The sequence below is a fragment of the Loxodonta africana genome, chromosome 9, assembly GCF_030014295.1.
Source record: "Loxodonta africana isolate mLoxAfr1 chromosome 9, mLoxAfr1.hap2, whole genome shotgun sequence".
NCBI classification, from domain to species: Eukaryota; Metazoa; Chordata; class Mammalia; order Proboscidea; family Elephantidae; genus Loxodonta; species Loxodonta africana.
Genome location: NC_087350.1, coordinates 123,606,259 through 123,625,112, shown reverse-complemented (window position 1 = coordinate 123,625,112; position 18,854 = coordinate 123,606,259). Strand labels below are relative to the sequence as shown.

The 18,854-nt window shown below is 45.6% G+C and overlaps 1 protein-coding gene across 11 annotated transcripts in view; it reads right to left on the bottom strand.

Annotated features, from left to right (window-relative positions):
* Nucleotides 1–18,854, bottom strand: part of EHMT1 (euchromatic histone lysine methyltransferase 1) — a 277,594-nt gene that overhangs the window by 151,720 nt on the left and 107,020 nt on the right. For 8 of the 11 annotated variants that reach the window (XR_010322901.1, XM_064290822.1, XM_064290821.1 and 5 more), the window contains exon 2: nt 10,799–10,862. Coding sequence is in view for 10 of the 11 variants with exons in the window: in XM_064290822.1 (XP_064146892.1) it covers nt 10,799–10,862 (64 nt within the window). In the remaining variant the exon portion in view is untranslated. Of the gene's footprint in view, nt 1–10,798; nt 10,866–18,854 lie in introns of all 11 variants that reach the window. The other 3 variants (XM_064290818.1, XM_064290819.1, XM_064290820.1) reach the window with 1 other exon arrangement.

Sequence of the window (18,854 nt, the reverse complement as noted above, 5' to 3'; positions counted from 1 at the left end):
ATAAGCATGCAAAAGGTGGACCATTAATAAGGAAAACCAAAGAAGAATTGATGCCTTCGAATTATGACGCTGGCATAGAATATCCAATATACCATCGACCACTAGAAGAACGAACAAATCTGCCCTGCAAGAAATACAGCCAGGATGCTACTCAGAAGCAAGGATGACAAGACTTCCTCTCACATACTTTGGACATGTTATCAGGCGAAATCAGTCCCTGGAGAAGGACATCATGCTTCGTTAAGTAGAGGGTCAGTGAAAAAGAGGAAGACCCTCAACGAGATGGAGTGACACAGAGGCTGCAACAAAGGTCCCAAGTATAACAAAGATCATGAGGATGGCACAGGACACAGCACTGTTTCGTTCTACTGTACTCTAAAGGGTCCGTATGAGTCAGAACCAACTCAATGGCACCTAACAACAATAGATTTCTGGTTAAAAGCTGAACAACCCAGAAGACAATGGAACATCTTTAAATTGCTGGGGGAAAAAACTGTTAGCTTAGAGTTACACAATCCTTCAAACATAGCTTTGTCAGACAAAGGCTGAGAAAATTAGTCCAGAACAGACCAGCAAAATAATATTAAATAAAGTTCTTTAGGCGGTAGGGAAATGATACCACACAGAAATCAGATCTACAAAAAAGGAACTAAGAGCATCAGAAATGCTAAACATGTAAGAAGGTATTTTTTTTTTAATTTATTCTCATTTTGATGCTTTGTTAAAAAGATAACTGTTTAAAGCAAAACAGTAATAAATTTTGTGGTTAACAGGATCTGTAAAAATGAAATCTATGACAATAGCAAAGAGGACATGAGGGAAAATGGAATTAACTACTATGAAAGTAATACTTTCATAAATATTTAAAGGTAGACTGCTTAAGTTAAAGATGCATACAGTATCATAAACCCAAGAGCAACAACTAAAAAACAAAAGTATAGCTGATAAACCAACAGTGGAGATGATATTAAAAAAAAAAACAAAAAACAAATCTACTCCCGTCGAGTCAATTCTGACTCATTGCAACCCTATAGGACAGACTAGAATTGCCCCATAGAGTTTCCAAGGAGCGCCTGGCGGATTTGAACTGCCGACCTGTTGGTTAGCAGCCGCAGCACTTAACCACTACGCCACCAGGGTTTCTGGAGATGACATGGAATGATGAAAAATAATCCAAGAGAATGCAACAACAGGAGGAAACAAAGAAGAAACCAAAAACGGGGCAAAGAGGAAAAAAGGATAATATGGTAGAATTAAACCAACACATATCGATAATTACATAAAATGGTCAAAACACTGCAATAAAAAAGAAGAGTATCGAACCAGATTAAAAAAAATGTTTTTTGGATCCAACTGTATGGTATCTATAAGAAACAACTTTAAATATAAAAATACAACAAAGTTATGTGTAAAAAGGTGGGAATAACACACCATGCAAACACTAAACAGAAGAAAACTATGGTAGCTACATTCATATTATACAAAACAGATTTCAGACAAAGGGATATTAAGATCACAGAGATAAAGGAAGATATTCATATTAATAAGAAGGCCAATTCAGCACAAAGACATGATAATCCTATGTGTTTATACAACTAAAACAGTTTCAAATAACATGACAATGAACAAACAAAATGACAGAAATGAAAGAAAAAAACTGGTGAATTCACAATTACAGATGGAAGTTTCAATACTCCTCTCACAGTAAAACAGATACCAGAAAACCAAACCCATTTCCACAGAGACAGTTCCAACTCGTAGTGACCCTACAGGACAGAGTAGAACTGCCCCACTGGGATTCCAAGGAGCTGCTGGTGGATTTGAACTGCCAACATTTTGGTTAGCAGCTGAGCTCTTAACCACTGTACCACCAGGGCTCCTGTGAATGGGGTTTGTTTTGAAGAGCAAACATTTTTTATTTTGGTGAAGTCTCATTTACCAATTTTTATTTTGTAGGCATACTCCCACAACGGCATCCTCTCAAGAACAAAACGGGAAAGATCAACCAATAACACAACAATGCAGCTGCATCTCAGAAACGTGCTGAGCACAATAAGCCAGATATCAGACTTTGTATTTAACGATCTCATTTACTTGAGACCCCATTCATGGGGACAGAGGGCAGGGAGGGCAGTCTGGCGGGCACCTGGGGCCAGGCATGGGGCTGACCGGAGAGGGCATAAGGGAAGGTTTTACGGTGAAGGAAATGGCCTGCATGCGGATGTGGTGGTAACAGCTACACAACAGTCTACACTTGACAAACGTCCACACAAGCTACACTTAAAAATTAGGTATTTCACTGTATAACTATATAATAACGTTGATTTCTTTTAAAAAACAAAAGTTGATTTTAAAAATCATACACGTTTTTCAGGGAAACAAAGAGAAACAGATGGGCGTGGGGGGCAGAGTGGTGTGAGGGGTCAGCACACGCGTAATAAGTGAGTGTGCAAACGCAGAGTGGGGGGCAGCGGAGGGTACGGGGAAGGCGGTGGTAGGACAGGGGCAACAGATGCTGGTGCTCCAGGGAAGGAGAACGCCTTGGCCTGACCCTCTGCATCTGAGGTTGAAATAGAAGAACAAGGAAAAGAGATTCCGCTCTGTACATAAGTGACATGCAACTGAAGTTTGGGTGTTCGTCAATAATATTATGATGGGGAAAGGAAAAGACTATATGTATGAGCTGGCAGAAAGGTAACATGAGATTTCAGTTTTTCTACTAAACTCACTAGCTTCAGTTCCAATGAATTTATCAAAGAAAACACTTCCACTGACACTGAGGGGGCGACAAGTGATCCCGTTTTGAAATGTCCCTGACCCTAGAATGGTCTCCTGTACCTTCATCTCCTTATCTGGTCAGGAAATCCCTTCGCAGTCCCCGCCTTGACTCACAGGGAATCAATGTCTTCAACACATTCAGAGGTATTTTCTGTGTCAGACACTTAACTACTTACATACAGAGTAGGGCTTCCCTTATTCAGTGACACAAGCATATGAGCAATCTTTTTAAATGAAATATAATTCAAAACCTGAGGTCTGGATTGATGGTGCCCGTGATGTATACGTGCAACACCTAATTTAAAGAAAAAAATAATACAATCTAAATACAAGCCGTCAACAGCTCAGCTTTGTGGGTCCGAAGAATAGAATCTGATTCCTGCTGTGAAAAAAAAATTTTTGAACTTGGTCAGAAACTAGCTTTTACGTGTATTTCAGAAAACAGCAAAAACAATTAACAAAAACTCAGTTGTTTACCGATGACTGCCCTGACAGGGAACACAACAGAGAACCCCTGAGGGAGCAGGAGAGCAGTGGGATGCAGACCCCAAAATTCTCATACGACCAGACTTAATGGTCTGACTGAGACTAGAAGGACCCCGGTGGTCACGGCCCCAGACCTTCTGTTGGCCCAGGACAGGAACCATTCCCAGAGCCAACTCTTCAGACATGGATTGGACTGGACAATGGGTTGGAGAGGGATGCTGGTGAGGAGTGAGCTTCTAGGATCAGGTGGACACTTGAGTCTGTGTTGGCATCTCCTGCCTGTAGAGGAGATGAGAGGGTGGAGGGAGTTAGAAGCTGGACAAAAAGACACAAAAAGAGAGAGTGGAGGGAGTGAGCGGGCTGCCTCATTGAGGGGAAAGTAATTGGGAGTGTGTAGCAAGGTGTATATGGGTTTTTGTGTGAGAGACTGACTTGATTTGTAAACCTTCACTTAAAGCACAATAAAAATCATTTTCAAAAAAAAAATTCAGTTGTTTACATTTTAGGTCTACAAATAGAATTTCTTCTAGTTTGAAATAAGCCCATGTACCTGGTGGCACAGTGGTTAATGCTAACCAAAAGGCCAGCAGTTCCAATCCACCTGCTGCTCCTTAGAAAACCTATGGGGCAGTTCTATTCTATCCTACACAATGGCTCTGAGTTGGAATCAACTCGATGGCCGCAGGTTTACCTGCTACCTAAACCTACACACTCCACACATACATCACCTGAAGTTTTCAAAAGATCCCCCATCTCTGAGGTTGTACAGATATGAGGCCAGGTGTTCTCGCTTCCATATCAACAAACACTCATACCCCAAACACATGCCTAACTATTACTCCATCAGTTCACCAACAGCACGGGCACAGAGAATCACAGGCCATTTTAGTCCTCACAACAATGAAGTAATAGCACAGATAATGCAAACAGTATTAGCTACTGAGGCTTGGCTTTGGAATAAGAATGAAGAAAATGTTTAATTTATTCTTATTCAAATAAAATAATAAACGGCAGGGGGACCCCAACAGAAAGCATGGGACACAGAGATGTGAGAGCAAGCTGGAAGGGGGAGCGCAGCTCCATCAAAGAGCAAGGACCCAGGCCCTGCAGGTCAGAGCTGCTGTCTGCAAGCTGCATACGCACGCGTGTGCATGTGGGCACGTGGCGTGGGGGTGTGAAGGCCTTGCACACAAGAGGGGCATCCAACCAGTGTCTGCAGAATCACCTGGTGTCTGCCTGTTAGGTTCAGGCCTACGGGGAGAGAATTAAGGGGCTGCATTTGAAAGGGGGAACCTCAAGCCCCTGGATTCCCCCGAGCTACACATTTAATGATTTAGTCATTTAACAAATATGTGCTGAGCACCCACTAAGCTAAGGCCATGGGGTTGATATAAAGAGCTCTCCTTCTACAGAGAAGATGCAAGAAAACAGCAAACGGCAAAAGAGCACTGTGCTTGCTCTGGGCTAGTGTCCACCAGGCAGGTAACCGTTTGGTCACTGAAAAAACACTGGAGCCTTGAGCTGGTCAGGAACACCGTAGAGTCAGCAAGTTACTGAAAACTGTTGTTCAAACACAGTAAAAAACAAAGAAAATGACAGAGAAAGCAAAAAAACCAAGCGTGTAACAGCTGAGAACTCTCCACCCTGAGAAGCCCGCTGTGGAGGTACTGGGCGGCAGACGCAGCTGCGGGTTAAGTTATCGACACTCTGGGTGGCAGAGAGGGGAAGCCCAGCGGGAGAACGATGAGGGCCCTCTGGGAGAGTCAGTGGCGGGAACGGCTTGAGAAAAAAAAAAAAAGCTGAGACTCTCCCAAAGGATTGGTGATATTGTATTTCTCTGGAAGTAGAGGTAAAACTGAGCCTAAAAACAATAGTTAAACTGACCAAGAAAAACAGTAGAGAGGACTCAAATCACTACAATTAGGAGTGAATGGGGACATCGGTACCGACCTTACAGAAAAATGGTTATACAGAAATTTTATGAAAAACCGTAGGCCAACAATTAGACAAGCTTAGAGCCAGTGTCTGTGTCCGTGGGGGTCTTCCCTCACAGACGTCAACTCTAAGTGTCCTCTCTGGCCCCAACCACCAGAGCTGAGTCAGATCTCACACAGTAAAGGGCATAGTCTGCCCATGACTTCAGATGTCCCTAGGAAAACCAAACTTCTGACCAACTGGCTACAAATCTGGAAGTTCCCACTACCCACTCGGATCTGATAATTCAGTAGAATGACTCGCAGAAGTCAGGAAAGCAGTATACTTATGATTACAGTTTTATTATAAAGGATAAAAATCAGGACCAACATAAAGAAGAGATGCATACGGTGAGGTCTGGGAAGGTCCCCAACATGGAGCTTCTGTGTCCCCAAGGACACATCACCCCCACAAGCATCTACCTCTTCCACCAACCAAGAAGCTCACTGAAGTTCAGTGTCCAGAGTTCTAACTGGGGCTCACTACACAGACATGACCGAATCACCGTCCATGTGGTTGGATCAGGCTCTGGTTCCTCTCCCCTGAGGTCTGGCTGACATCATATGGTGGGCTTTTCTGTCCTGGCCAGGGCCCATCCAAGAGTCACCTCCTTAGCAGAACAAACATTTTAGTCACTCAGAAAATTTTCAAGAATTAAGAGGTTATCTCCCAAGAACCAAGAACAAATCCCAAAGTCTCTGGGCAGGGTTAGTGGCACACCCCACCGTTGACAAACTGGGCACATTCCTAGAAAGACACAAACTACCTAAATTGACTCAAGAAGAAATAGAAAATCTGAATAAATGTACAGAAAATAAAGAGATTCTATTAGTAATCAAACACCTTCCCATAAACAAAAGCCTAGGACCAGATGGCTTCACTGGTAAATTCCACCAAACATTTAAAAGGAGAATTAAATTCCAATTCTTCACAAACTTTTCAAAAAACAGAAGATGAGGGCGCTTGTCCCAGCTCACTCTGAGACCAGCATTAAAAAAAAAAAACCAGTGCCGGCATAAAAAAAACAAGCCATCACAAGAAAACCACAGACCAGTATTTTTCAGATGTAGATGCAAAAATTCTCATTAAGATACTAGTAAGCTGAACCCAGCAACATATGAAAAAGATAATATATATACCATGACCAAGTAAGATTTATCCCAGGAATGCAGGGATGCTTTAACATTTAAAAACCAATTAATATAATCCACCGTATCAATATAGAATAAAAAACAAAAACTATATGATCATCTCAATAGACACAAAAAAGGTATTTGATGAAAATCAACACCCTTTCAGGATAAAATGACCTAACAAACTAAGAACATTCTCAGCCTAAAAAAGTACATCTACAAAAACCTACACCCAATACCATACTTGGGAAACCCTGGTGGCTTAGTGGTTAAGTGCTACAGTTGCTAACCAAAGGGTCGGCAGTTCAAATCCGCCAGGCACTCCTCGGAAACTCTGTGGGGCAGTTCTACTCTGTCCTATAGGGTCGCTATGAGTCGGGATCGACTCAACAGCACTGGGGTGGGGAATATCATACTTAATGGTGAAAGACTGAAAGCTTTCCCCCTAATATCAGGAACAAGGATGAATGGATAAACAAGACGCAGTGTATCCATACGACAGGATAACGCTCAGCCATAAAAAGTTAACACACACTACAGCATGGATAAACTGTGAAAACATTACACTAAGTAAAAGGACACATACTGCCTGATTCTATTTGCATGAAACCTCCAGGAGAGACAAATACACTGAGACAGAAACCGCTGCCTAGGGTTGGGGGGCGGGGGGGGGGGGGGTGGGGAGGTTTGCTGGAAGTGACTACTAAAGGATAACAGCTTTCTTCCGAGGTAATAAAATGCTCTAAAACAGACTGTGGTGATAGTCACACGACTCTAAATACACTAAGACCATTGAATTGTGTACTTTGAATGGTTGAATTGTACAGCATGTGAAATAGATCTCAACAAAGCTGTTACCAAGAAAAAAAAAGATACAAGCCCACAAAGACAGAATGAACAGAAAATTGCAACAGTACCATAAATTTGGAAATTGGAAAACAGAGGGAGGAATAGTATTGGATTCCACAGACCCAAAAGAGCCAATTCCTAAACGGGCCTTGGGGAAAGCTGTAGTTCACCCTGATCTATCCTACGGAACACTCTAAGGCCAGGAACTAGCAGCCGGCCCGGGTTACCTCCCTGGGCCTGGAGGTGGGGACACCTGAACATGGAAGACGAGTAGAAGTCCTGGCAAAGCAGTGAGGGGCCTGGACACTGGCTCTAAGCACACCACGCGTTGGTGTACAGAAGGCTACAGGTTCCCGCTCTGGAGGGGCAAAAGGAGATCCTCCAGATTGGGGACACAGGCTTAGCTGAGGGCAGGTGTAACGCCTGAGGCAGGGCAATTAAGTCATCATCCTCCTCGCACTGGATGCAGAATGCTGAGCTCTCTCTGCTCTGGACACGGGACCTGACCAGCCCAGACAGAATGACCTAAAGCCCTGACCACGGGGCTCCCCAGTTAGATACTCCCCAGAAAGCACCTTGTGCTCAGAGATCCTCTCAACTTCTTACTCAGGGGCAGACAATTGAAAAGAGCCAAACTTAAAATAGTAACTCTGAAAAGAGTGTGTGCAAAACAACTATGGATAGGCTCAGAAGGTATGAGAAGAACTTCCTCTCGTTGAGAATAGTGTCCTGCATGCTTTCTGCTATCAAGAACACAACACTAGGAAGAAAGGTCTTCTTGTATAGTATTTGACAATGGCACAGTCACTGGAAACCCTGTGGAGCACAGTTCTACTTAGAAACACATGGCGTTGCTGTGTCTGGTTTTTAATATCTTCTACGTGCCCTTTCCAGCTGTAAACCTAGGATCCTTTGCACAGTATGATTTTTGAGAGTGCTTATGGAGTCTACTTACATAAAATATCTAAAGTTTTTATATTAGCTTCAGAAAAACTGTGTGGAAGTACTTATCAGACTACAAGTCTGATTTAATATTTCACTTGAGCAATTTTCAAAGGCTTTAAAAATGTCCGTTTGAGATTATGGTATTAAGCAAAATGTTACATGATTCTTTTTCAACTATAGTAAAATTCCTTTTCTTTATATTAAGAAAAAATATAATACCATACAAAAAGAAATATTCAGAGAATAAAAAAGAAGCTTTTATAAATCAAAATATGAGAGCAGAAAGGAAGAGTTCAAGAGAATGGCTGAAGGAGTGAATGGAATGTCCCAGAAAACACAAGATGACAATGAAAAGGAAAACAAGAAGGAAAAGACATCCAGAACACCAAGTGAGATGTCCAATGTCTGAAAATCTCCAGAAAGAACAGAGGAAGCAGATTAAAGGAAATAATAGTTCCAGAAAACTTCACAGAACTGAAGGACCCGAGTTCAGGCTTGAAAGGGCCAACCCACTGAGTTGTTGGCTGTGAATATAAACTCAAAAGGCATTAATGGACCCAAAAAACTCAAAAACCCACTGCCGTCGAGTTGATTCTAGTTCACAGCAACCTTACAGGTCAGCAGCTGAGCTCTTAACCACTGCGCCACCAGTGAACAGCAGCACTTCAAACAGGGTCTACTAACCACTGTGCACAGTATCATCTCCTTGTATTTTCCCCCAAACTTAACTCTTCTGTACTTCAATGAAAGAAGGCCATATAGTGGGGTAGCTAAGAGTGCAGGTTCTGGAGCCGGACAGTCACGTGACCCTGAATCGGCTCCTTGACCTCTCTGCACCTCCAGCTGATCCTTGGTAAAACGGGGCAGCAGTGACACTGGACAGACGGATGGGGAGAACCACGTGAACCACTCGACACAGGGCCTGAAGCGTGGCGAGCGCTCAGGAAGGGTCACCACTCGACACGGCCCAGAGCGTGGCGAGCGCTCAGGAAGAGTCACCACTCGACACAGGGCCTGAAGCGTGGCGAGCGCTCAGGAAAGGTCGGCACTCGATACAGGGCCTGGAGCGTGGCGAGCGCTCAGGAAAGGTCACCACTCGACACAGGGCCTGGAGCGTGGCGAGCGCTCGGGAAAGGTCACCACTCGACACAGGGCCTGGAGCGTGGCGAGCGCTCGGGAAAGGTCACCACTCGACACAGGGCCTGGAGCGTGGCGAGCGCTCGGGAAAGGTCACCACTCGACACAGGGCCTGGAGCGTGGCGAGCGCTCGGGAAAGGTCACCACTCGACACAGGGCCTGGAGCGTGGCGAGCGCTCGGGAAAGGTCGGCCGTCATCACTGTTGTTTTAGTTACTGTCCTTCTAAGACTCACCAGAGATTAAGAGTTGCCTACTAAACACCCACTTTTTCACTTTTCTCTTTACTAACAGAACTTGGTTTTATTCTAGGCAGCAAGCTGCCCGACTACAAACCTGTTTCCCAAGCCCTGTGTAGCTGGGTGACTGCTGAGATGCACACCCCAGCGATGAGGAGAACCTGAAATGCACCCTCACTGAGGACAACCAGCTTCGAAAGCCACCCTGCTTGCCCTTGACTCCTGCCTCCTTTGCTCTCGGCCTGGGGGCACAGAGGCTGAACTGCAACAGCCACAATGTGGCAAGGGTGATCCTGAGAACGGAAGGCCCTGGTGATGTTGTGAGGCCATGATGCCAGCCCTCCACAAAGAAAGAAACCCCAGTGCATTCAACCCGCTCAAGCTGGTTTCCTATGAGCAGCTAAAGGCAAGACCTAACAGAGCGGGGCAGAGGCACCCTGTGCAGACGGTAACAGGAGACGGAACCTCAGGACCAGCTGGGCCATGTAAGCACAAGGCAACACCCATGGGGAGAGTGGGTTTCCTACCCGGAGCTGAGCAGTGCTGTAGAAGTTATCCAGGGCAGCAAGAAAGGCCGTGTGGCCCTCACCCTACATGGAAGCCCCAAGCAGCTGCAAATACAGGTAAGACACCATCCCCACTGTGCGTGCACGGTCAGCCTGCGGGGGACCAGCCGACATCCAGGGCATCACCTCCGACACCTGACAGCCCTGCCCTCATCCATAGGCCTTGGGGTGTGCACCTGAGATCCAGAAACAAAGAAGACATCTCGGGCACGAAAAGGAGGTGTCGCCGGGCATGTGCAGCAGGCGGTGGCCATCTGGAGTGGCAGCGGAACCTCCACACAGCTGAGCGTCCACTGTGGGCACAGCATGCAGCCACCAGCTGCCAGCCTTGGGTGACTGAGAATAAACCCTCCGTGTCCCAGAGACTGTAATTTGCTGGGTGTACTAAACACTCCGTATCCTACAGACTGTAATTTGCGGGGTGTACTAAACTTTCCGTGTCCCACAGACTGTAATTTGCTGGGTGTACTTCAGTACAAGCATTTTCAGGGGCTTTGCTTCTCATCATACAATTTTCCCGTTCTCTCGCAGATCTCCTGTGTGTACATGTGTGTATGTGTGTCTCGGGGTGGGAGAGATCAGAAACTACGTTCTGAAACCTGGGCGAAGCAAAGAAATTCAGAGGCCTAGGAGAGAAAAAAATGCAAGACAAGGAGAAAAGTCGCCTCTCCTGCCGAGAGGGACAGGCCTTACCGTCTTTCAGCAGCTCAGTTTTCATACAGGCGTCCTTCTTAGCCTCTCCCTTGGTCGGAACTGCCTGCTGAAAATAAACAGAAAGCACCATCAAGCCGGATTAACAACCAGGTGGCTGGGCGACCATGCCCATCACTCCTTTTCCAAACTGGCATTACAGCCATAGTTAAAAAGAGTTGAGGTACACAACACACTGCCCAATGTCCGGCAGGCACAGGCCCCTTCAAGCCAACAGACAGCATGGCCATTCTGGGAGGAGGGGCACCAAGACCATGACCCAAGAAAACTGCTGCTGCATCTGTATGCTCAGAGACTGCTTTTTACTTAGGTAATTAAGAACATACTTTCACTGCAGGATTCTGGCCCCACCCTGCCCACATCTGGAGGCCCACAACTCTTCCTAACTTTTTCCAGGATGTTATCTCCAAAAAGACAACAGAATATCTTCACAGGAGCATTCCTACTTGAACTTCGGGCTCCTTGCTAACCTCATTTAAGGCCAACTCCGAGCCTCAGGGACTATGACTGTGGTGACCACGCCACGCCTCCATCACCCTCAACCACCGACCCACTCCATATAGTCATCTCAACAGCCTACAACAGCTTGCACTCCTAACGCCAGCGGGGCCGAGTTCTCCAGTGCGCCAACCACTCCCACTCGTGCCTGGTCTCCAGAAGACCCACTGGGAGCCTTCCTGATGGGCCAATGGCACTATGAAACCAAGTGCCTGGGTCAAAACAGGATCAGCGTGTGCTGCCTTCTCTGACCCCAGACTATCACCCCCACGCTCCTTGGAGCTCATGTGGGGTTACCTGCTGCCTGTGAGCAGAGGACAGATCTCTTGGACTCACCCGTGAACCCCGCAGTATGGAAACCCTTGGGGGATTCCCCAAGAGGGAGAGGCAGGAAGACAGGCCACTTGAAGGCCAGGAGCTTCCAGAAAGCACAGCTTAGCAGTAGTCCATGCTTTAAACTTGTACTGCACGGCAAGAATAAAATTCACCTTAAAAATTACAATCCGCATGTTCAAAATACATTTTCCCTAGTAAATATTTCGCTTTGTGTGGTGAAATGAGGTCCTTTATGTGGCCTTATGTCTTTGTTCTTTGGAAAAACAGCTTGAGAGATTTTCCCCTAAGCCCTGAGGAGTTGCGTTTGCCCTAGTTTTACACCCCAGAGGGTCTGTTACTTTTGTCCAGGTTGATTGATATTTCCTGGGAAGGTGTAAACAACCTGAGGCTTGATGTTTTTTTTTCTGGCCCTGGGCCACAACCTGCCCTGTGATTGCTATGCACCTCCCAGGGATTGGTCAACATACTTACATAAATGAAGTAACTATAGCCTGCCATGTACATGAAGTATCTGTGACCTAGCACAGTTCCTGGCCCTGCTGGGAGGGCCATGCCTTGAAACTGACCGAGAAGTTTGCTTTTATATATATGCAGCCAATCCTAGAGGTTAGAAGACAGGAGCAGAAGGAAGGAAGAAAAGAAGCAGCAGAGAAAGAGGAGGCAAGGAACCTCCTAAAAGAGCTGTAACACGGGTCAAGGGCAACGCTGAAGACAGTGAGAGACCCTGGGGCAGAGCCAGAGCCTCCAACAACAGGACCACATGGGGCCCTGAGGAAGAGTCACTGGTGACAGCAGGAACCTGCTGCTAGGAAGGCGGCTAAGAGAGCCGAACGAAGCTGATGCACTGGCTAAGAGCTCGGCCAGCTGGCAGCAGGGAGGCCGAAAGCAGAGGCCTGTCCTCAGGGGATCCAGAGGAGCTGAGAGAGCTGTCCCTGCACTGAAGAAGGGAGGGATGTGCTCTCCTTCTCAAGGGAGCCTTCCAGACGTTGCCTGCATGCTTCCTGATCCCGGGTTTCACACCCTGCTGCTTCCTTAATAAACCATTCAACTATGACTATGATCCCTAAGTTCTATGCGGCCAATGCGATTGATTATCCAACCCAGAAGAGAATTAGCCATGGGAGGGGCAGCTGGTGTCAGAATTGGTTAAAACAAAAGGGCTGGAGAGTGGAGGTATGCCTGACTCCACGTCATAGGGATCACCCTTCAGTTGGTCTTCATTTACATTATCCCCCCTGAAGTCAGACGGGTTGTGACAATGCTACTACTACCATTTCACACTTTGGTTCTGGCTTTGGGAAACACACAAACGAAAGGTGACAGGTAAAAACTGACATGTCTGCCAATTTGTTGTACACTGGGGGGCTGCATGTTGCTGTGATGTTGGAAGCTTTGCCACCGGTATTCAGACACAAGCCGGGTCACTCATGGAGGACAGGTTTCAGCTGAGCCTCGAGACTAAGGCTAGGAAGAAAGACCCAGCGGTCTACTTCTGAAAAGAATTAGCCAGTGAAAACCTTACAAATAGCAGCAGAACACTGTCTGATATACTGCAGAAAGATGAGCCCCTCAGGTTGGAAGGTACTCAAAAAAAGACTGGGGAAGAGCTGCCTCCTCAAAGCAGAGTCGACCATAATGACGTGGGGTTAAGTTTCAGGACATTCATCTGCTGATGTGGCACAACTCAAAAACCAGAAGGAACAGCTGCAAATATCCATTAATAATGGGAAACTGGAATGTACAAAGTATAAATATAGGGGAACTGGAAATTTCTTGTCAAAAATGAAGTGGAACGCATAAACATCAATATTCTAGACGTTAGTGAGCTGAAATGGACTGGTGTTGGCCATTTTGAATCGGACAATCATATGGTCTACTATGCCGGTAATGACAACTTGAAAAGAATGGTATTGCATTCATCATCAAAAAGCACATTTCAAGGTCTATCCTGAAGTACTATGCTGTCAGTTATACAACGTCAAAGCTGGAAACACAGAAGAAGAATCGGTAGTTGGAAAATATGGCCTTGGTGATAGAAACAATGCCAGAGATCGAATGACAGAACATTACAAAACCAACGACTTCTTCATTGCAAATACCTTCTTTCAGCAACATAAACGGCGACTATACACATGGACCTCACCAGATGGAACACACAGAAATCAAATTGACTACATCTGTGGAAAGAGACGATGGAAAAGCTCAATATCATCAGTCAGAACAAGGGCAGGGGCCGACTGTGGAACAGACCATCAATTGCCCATATGCAAATTCAAGCTGAAACTGAAGAAAATCAGAGCAAGTCCACGAGAGCCAAAATATAACCTGGAGTATATCCCACCTGAATTTAGAGACCATCTCAAGAACAGATTTGATGCGCTGAACACTAATGACCACAGACCAGACAAGTTGTGGAATGACATCAAGGACATCATCCATGAAGAAAGCAAGAGGTCACTGAAAAGACACGAAAGAAAGAAAAGACCAAGAAGGATGTCAGAGGAGACTCTGAAACTTGCTCCCGAATGTCGAGCAGCTAAAGCAAATGGAAGAAATGATGAAGTAAAAGAAGTGAACAGAAGATTTCAAAGGGCAGCTCGAGAAGACAAAATAAAGCATTATAATAACATCTGAAAGAGCTGGAGATAGAAAACCAAAACGGAAGAACACGCTCGGCATTTCTCAAGCTGAAAGAATTGAAGAAAAAATTCAAGCCTCGAGTTGCAATAGTGAAGGATTCTATGGGGAAAATATTAAACGGCGCAGGAACATCAAAAGAAGATGGAAGGAATAGAGAGAGTCATTATACCAAGAAGTATTAGTCAACATTCAACCATTTCAGGAGGTACCATTTGATCAGGAACCAATGGTACTAAAGGAAGAAGTCCAAGGTGCATTGAAGGCATTGGTGAAAAACAAGGCTCCAGGAATTGACGGACTATCAATTGAGATGTTTCAACAAATGGATGAGGCACTGGAGGTGTGCACTCGACTATGCCAAGAAATATGGAAGACAGCTATGTGGCCAACTGACTGGAAGAGATTCATATTTATGTCTATTCCGAAGAAAGATGATCCAACCGAATGCAGAAATTATAGAACAATATCATTGATATCACATGCAAGCAAAATTTTGCTGAAGGTCATTCAAAAGCGGCTGCAGCAGTATATCGACAGGGAACTGCCAGAAATTCAGGCTGGTTTCAGAAGAGGACGTGGAACCAGGGATATCATTGCTGATGTCAGATGGATCCTGGCTGAAAGCAGAGAATACCAGAAGGATGTTTACCTGTGTTTTATGGACTATGCAAAGGCATTCGACTGTGCGGATCATAACAAATTATGGATAACACTGCGAAGAATGGGAATTCCAGAACACTTAATTGTGCTCATGAGGAACCTTTATACAGATGAAGAGGCAGTTGTTCGGACAGAACAAGGGGGCACTGATTGGTTTAAAGTCAGGAAAGGTGTACGTCAGGGTTGTTTTCTTTCAGCATACCTATTCAATCTGTATGCTGAACAAGTAATACGAGAAGCTGGACTATATGAAGAAGAATGGGGCATCAGGATTGGAGGAAAACTCATTAACAACCTGTGTTATGCAGATGACACAACCTTGCATGCTGAAAGTGAAGAGGACTTGAAGCACTTACTGATGAAGATCAAAGACCACAGCCTTCAGTATGGATTACGCCTCAACATAAAGAAAACAAAAATCCTCACAACTGGACCAATGAGCAACATCTTGATAAACGGAGAAAAGATTCAAGTTGTCAAGGATTTCATTTTACTTGGATCCACAATCAACACCCATGGAAGCAGCAGTCAAGAAATCAAAAGACACACTGCACTGGGCAAATGTGCTGCAAAGGACCTCTCTGAAGTGTTCAAAAGCAAAGTTGTCACCTTGAAGACTAGGGTGCGCCTGACCCAAGACATGGTATTTTCAATCACATCATATGCATGTGAAGGCTGGACAGTGAATAAGGAACATGGAAGAAGAACTGACACCTTTGAATTGTGGTGTTGGCAAGGAATGTTGAACATACCATAGACTGACAAAAGAACAAACAAATCTGTCTTAGAGAAGTACAACCAGAATGCTCCTTAGAAGCAAGGATGGCGAGACTGCATCTTACATACTATGGACCTATTGTCAGGAAGGATCAGTCCCTGGAGAAAGACATACTTGGTAAAGTACAGGGTCAGCACAAAAGAGGAAGACCCTTAACGAGATGCATTGAAACAGTGGCTGCAACAATGGGCTCAAGCATAACGAATGTAAGGATGGTGCAGGACCGGGCAGTGTTTCATTCTGTGCTACATAAGGTTGCTATGAGTCGGCATCGACTCGACAGCACCTAGCAACAACAGAAACTGTTGGGTTTTTACATTATTTTCCTGTTCAACATGTAGAGTACATTTTACAAAAATATGAATGGCCACTATTGGTCAAATGTGTCGCTGGAAATCAGAGTCAAAGTTAACACCCAGTGTTCTCCAAGTCTGCTTTGCTGAGCTGGAAAAGGCACAGGTAAACAACCAGGAACCCAGCTCCAGACAAAGGGCTCGGGCCAGGCTGAGGTCTAGACTCAGCTGGAAAAGCCCCTGCCCACCTGCCTTGTCCATCTAGGAGTGAGGACACTCCTCCCCAGGCCTCAGGGTACCACCTCACACACCAGCAGACCCAGGCATGAGCCTCATCCCTGGCTGCTACCTCTGGACAATCTGGCCACTTGCTGCCCACCATGGCCCAAACCAGCTCATCATATCCACAGTGACGCACCCACAGCATGACCATGTTATCTCTCTCCCTGTTTAAATACACCAAGATCTAAGGTCTCCGTAGCAAAGTCTGAATGAACAGACAAAATTCTCCTTCCTTTGTCCAATGTCCTAGATAATATGTCTATCAACAAACCAGTGACAATGACAACGACGATGACAATTCTCAGTGTCCTCCGTAGGTGGTCTCCGTTTCCCCACATCTCTGCACATTCACCCAGAGGTAAGAACACACAGCTCCAAATCCTCCATGCCCATCCCTCAGCCATTCCAACAGTGTCCCCTCTTCAACTGCACCATGCAATCACATTTTCCTCAAACTGTTAAACTACAAAAAGGGGCTGCAAAGGGCAGAAGAGTCTGAGAGGAAAACTTAAAAGAAAATATAACAATCATTTCTCAGTGTTTTTCTGTGCATTTTTCCAAAAAGCTCTGCTTCTCTGAAACTACCTAAATTACAGAAAACCCTAACTGTAACTTAGCTTTATTTTACAAAAATCCAAGTATGCAAACCACTTTAGAAATGATTCTCTCTCAAAATATTCATTCTAAGTTACCAGATACAATATAAACGCTCCAAAGGAAACATTTCTAAGCTCAACGATAAGCTTTTAACCATGAAAACTATCATTAATGAATTTATGAAGGTGAAAGTAATATTCTTAAAGTTCCCAAAGACTTAGCTGCTTCCAAATACTTTCACCTTTAACAGAGCAGATGGCGGCACACTGAGGACCCCACTTATGGTCAAGGAGAAGAGGGAAGTGCCCCATGGAACCTCTGTTCCTGGTGGGTCTGCTCCACGTCCCACAGAGATCACCCACTGTGATCCTTAATGTTGTGTGTCAACTTGGCTGGGCCATGATTCTCCGTGGTTCGTCAGTTGTGTAGTTTGGTAGTCATATAACGATGTAATCATCTCCATGATGAGATCTGATATAATACGATCACCTCCATGATGGCATCTGCTGTGAGTAGCCAGTTAGCTGAAAGGGCGTTTCCTTGGGGTGTGGCCTGCATCCAGTATATGTGGACTTTGTGGCAAAGCTCACTTGCTTTTGCTCACTGCTCTGGATCCTGCACTTGGCTCATCAGCATGTGACCTCCAGTTCTCGGGGCTTGGGCCAGCAGCCTGCCATCTGACCTGCTGATCTTGGGTCTGACGGCCCCTGTAGCCACATGAGTCAGGAGAAGCCTCCAGCCTGACCACTTCCTTGAGATAAATCTCTCTCTCTCTCTCCCCCTCCCCGTCCCTTTCTCCTTTTTCCTCTTTTCTCTCTCTTCCTTCTTCTCACCCTCTCTCTATATATACACACTTCACTGGTTTTACTTCTCTAGAGAACCCTGACTAAGACACTCACAAAACACCGTAGTCCTGTGCTGAAAGAGGCTGGGAGACAGGTCGATTCTGAATGTGCGGTCAACTCAGAATGTGTGGTTGGAACTCTGGGCCCTGGGGGCAACATGAGGAAGGAAGGGGAATGCAGCCACAGGCCCAGCTGCCTCTCCTGGCCAGCAGGCAGGAACACGGTGCACCCCAGGAGACCATTTCCTAAGGAAGGTCCCCACCGACACAGGAGCCATTGTACAGAGACGCCCCACAGAGCACTTGGTATCCGGGTGTTTGACACAGGACTCAAGACTTCGAGCAGGAACGTAGAGGAGGATAAGGCCTGAACTACTACAAACAACTACTACACACACTCCTTAAGTTGTAAAAGAAGTCAAAGCCATTGCAGCAAGACTCTTCTATGAACTTCATGGAAGCTCATGGCTACAATCGAGAGCACCACGAGCCAGGTGCGAGAAAAGGAAGATGGAGGAAGACGTCCTCCATGGGCCTGATGTCCTCAGCAAAGTGACCTGGAGACCTCCCATCCTGCCACCTGTCCTAGGTGGCAAGGGTCAGCTTTCCCTGTCCTCTACTGAAGCCGTCAGAGACCTCATGATGGCACGAGGTTAAGAAAGAACAAACTTGGGCTCTGGCTCTGAGAATGCACTGGTCACTGCACCCGTAACGTTCACACATAACTCCTCACCTATCCAGCACTCAGCTGAGCAGAGAGGGCCTCCCTACCAAGGGTGGATGGAGACCTTTTGGTTTTACCAAGACGATGTCCATTTGGACCTGCCATTTGCTCCCGTTTGCTTTAGGGAAGCCTAGATCCGGAGCAGACCACCTCTTTCCTTCTCACTGACAACTGGAACGACACCAATAAAGAACTCTAAACATCAAATGGTTTCTCAGAGATGGGAAGCAGCTTTTTGGTCCCGGAGACTTCAGAGACGTAGAGTGCTATCTGCCTACCCCCTAATTTTAAACTATTTTCCACATAGTAATTTCACTAGGTAATTATCAAAAGGGGTGGGAAAGAAAGAATGAATCCTTTCAATATCTAATGGACCTTCTTTTCCC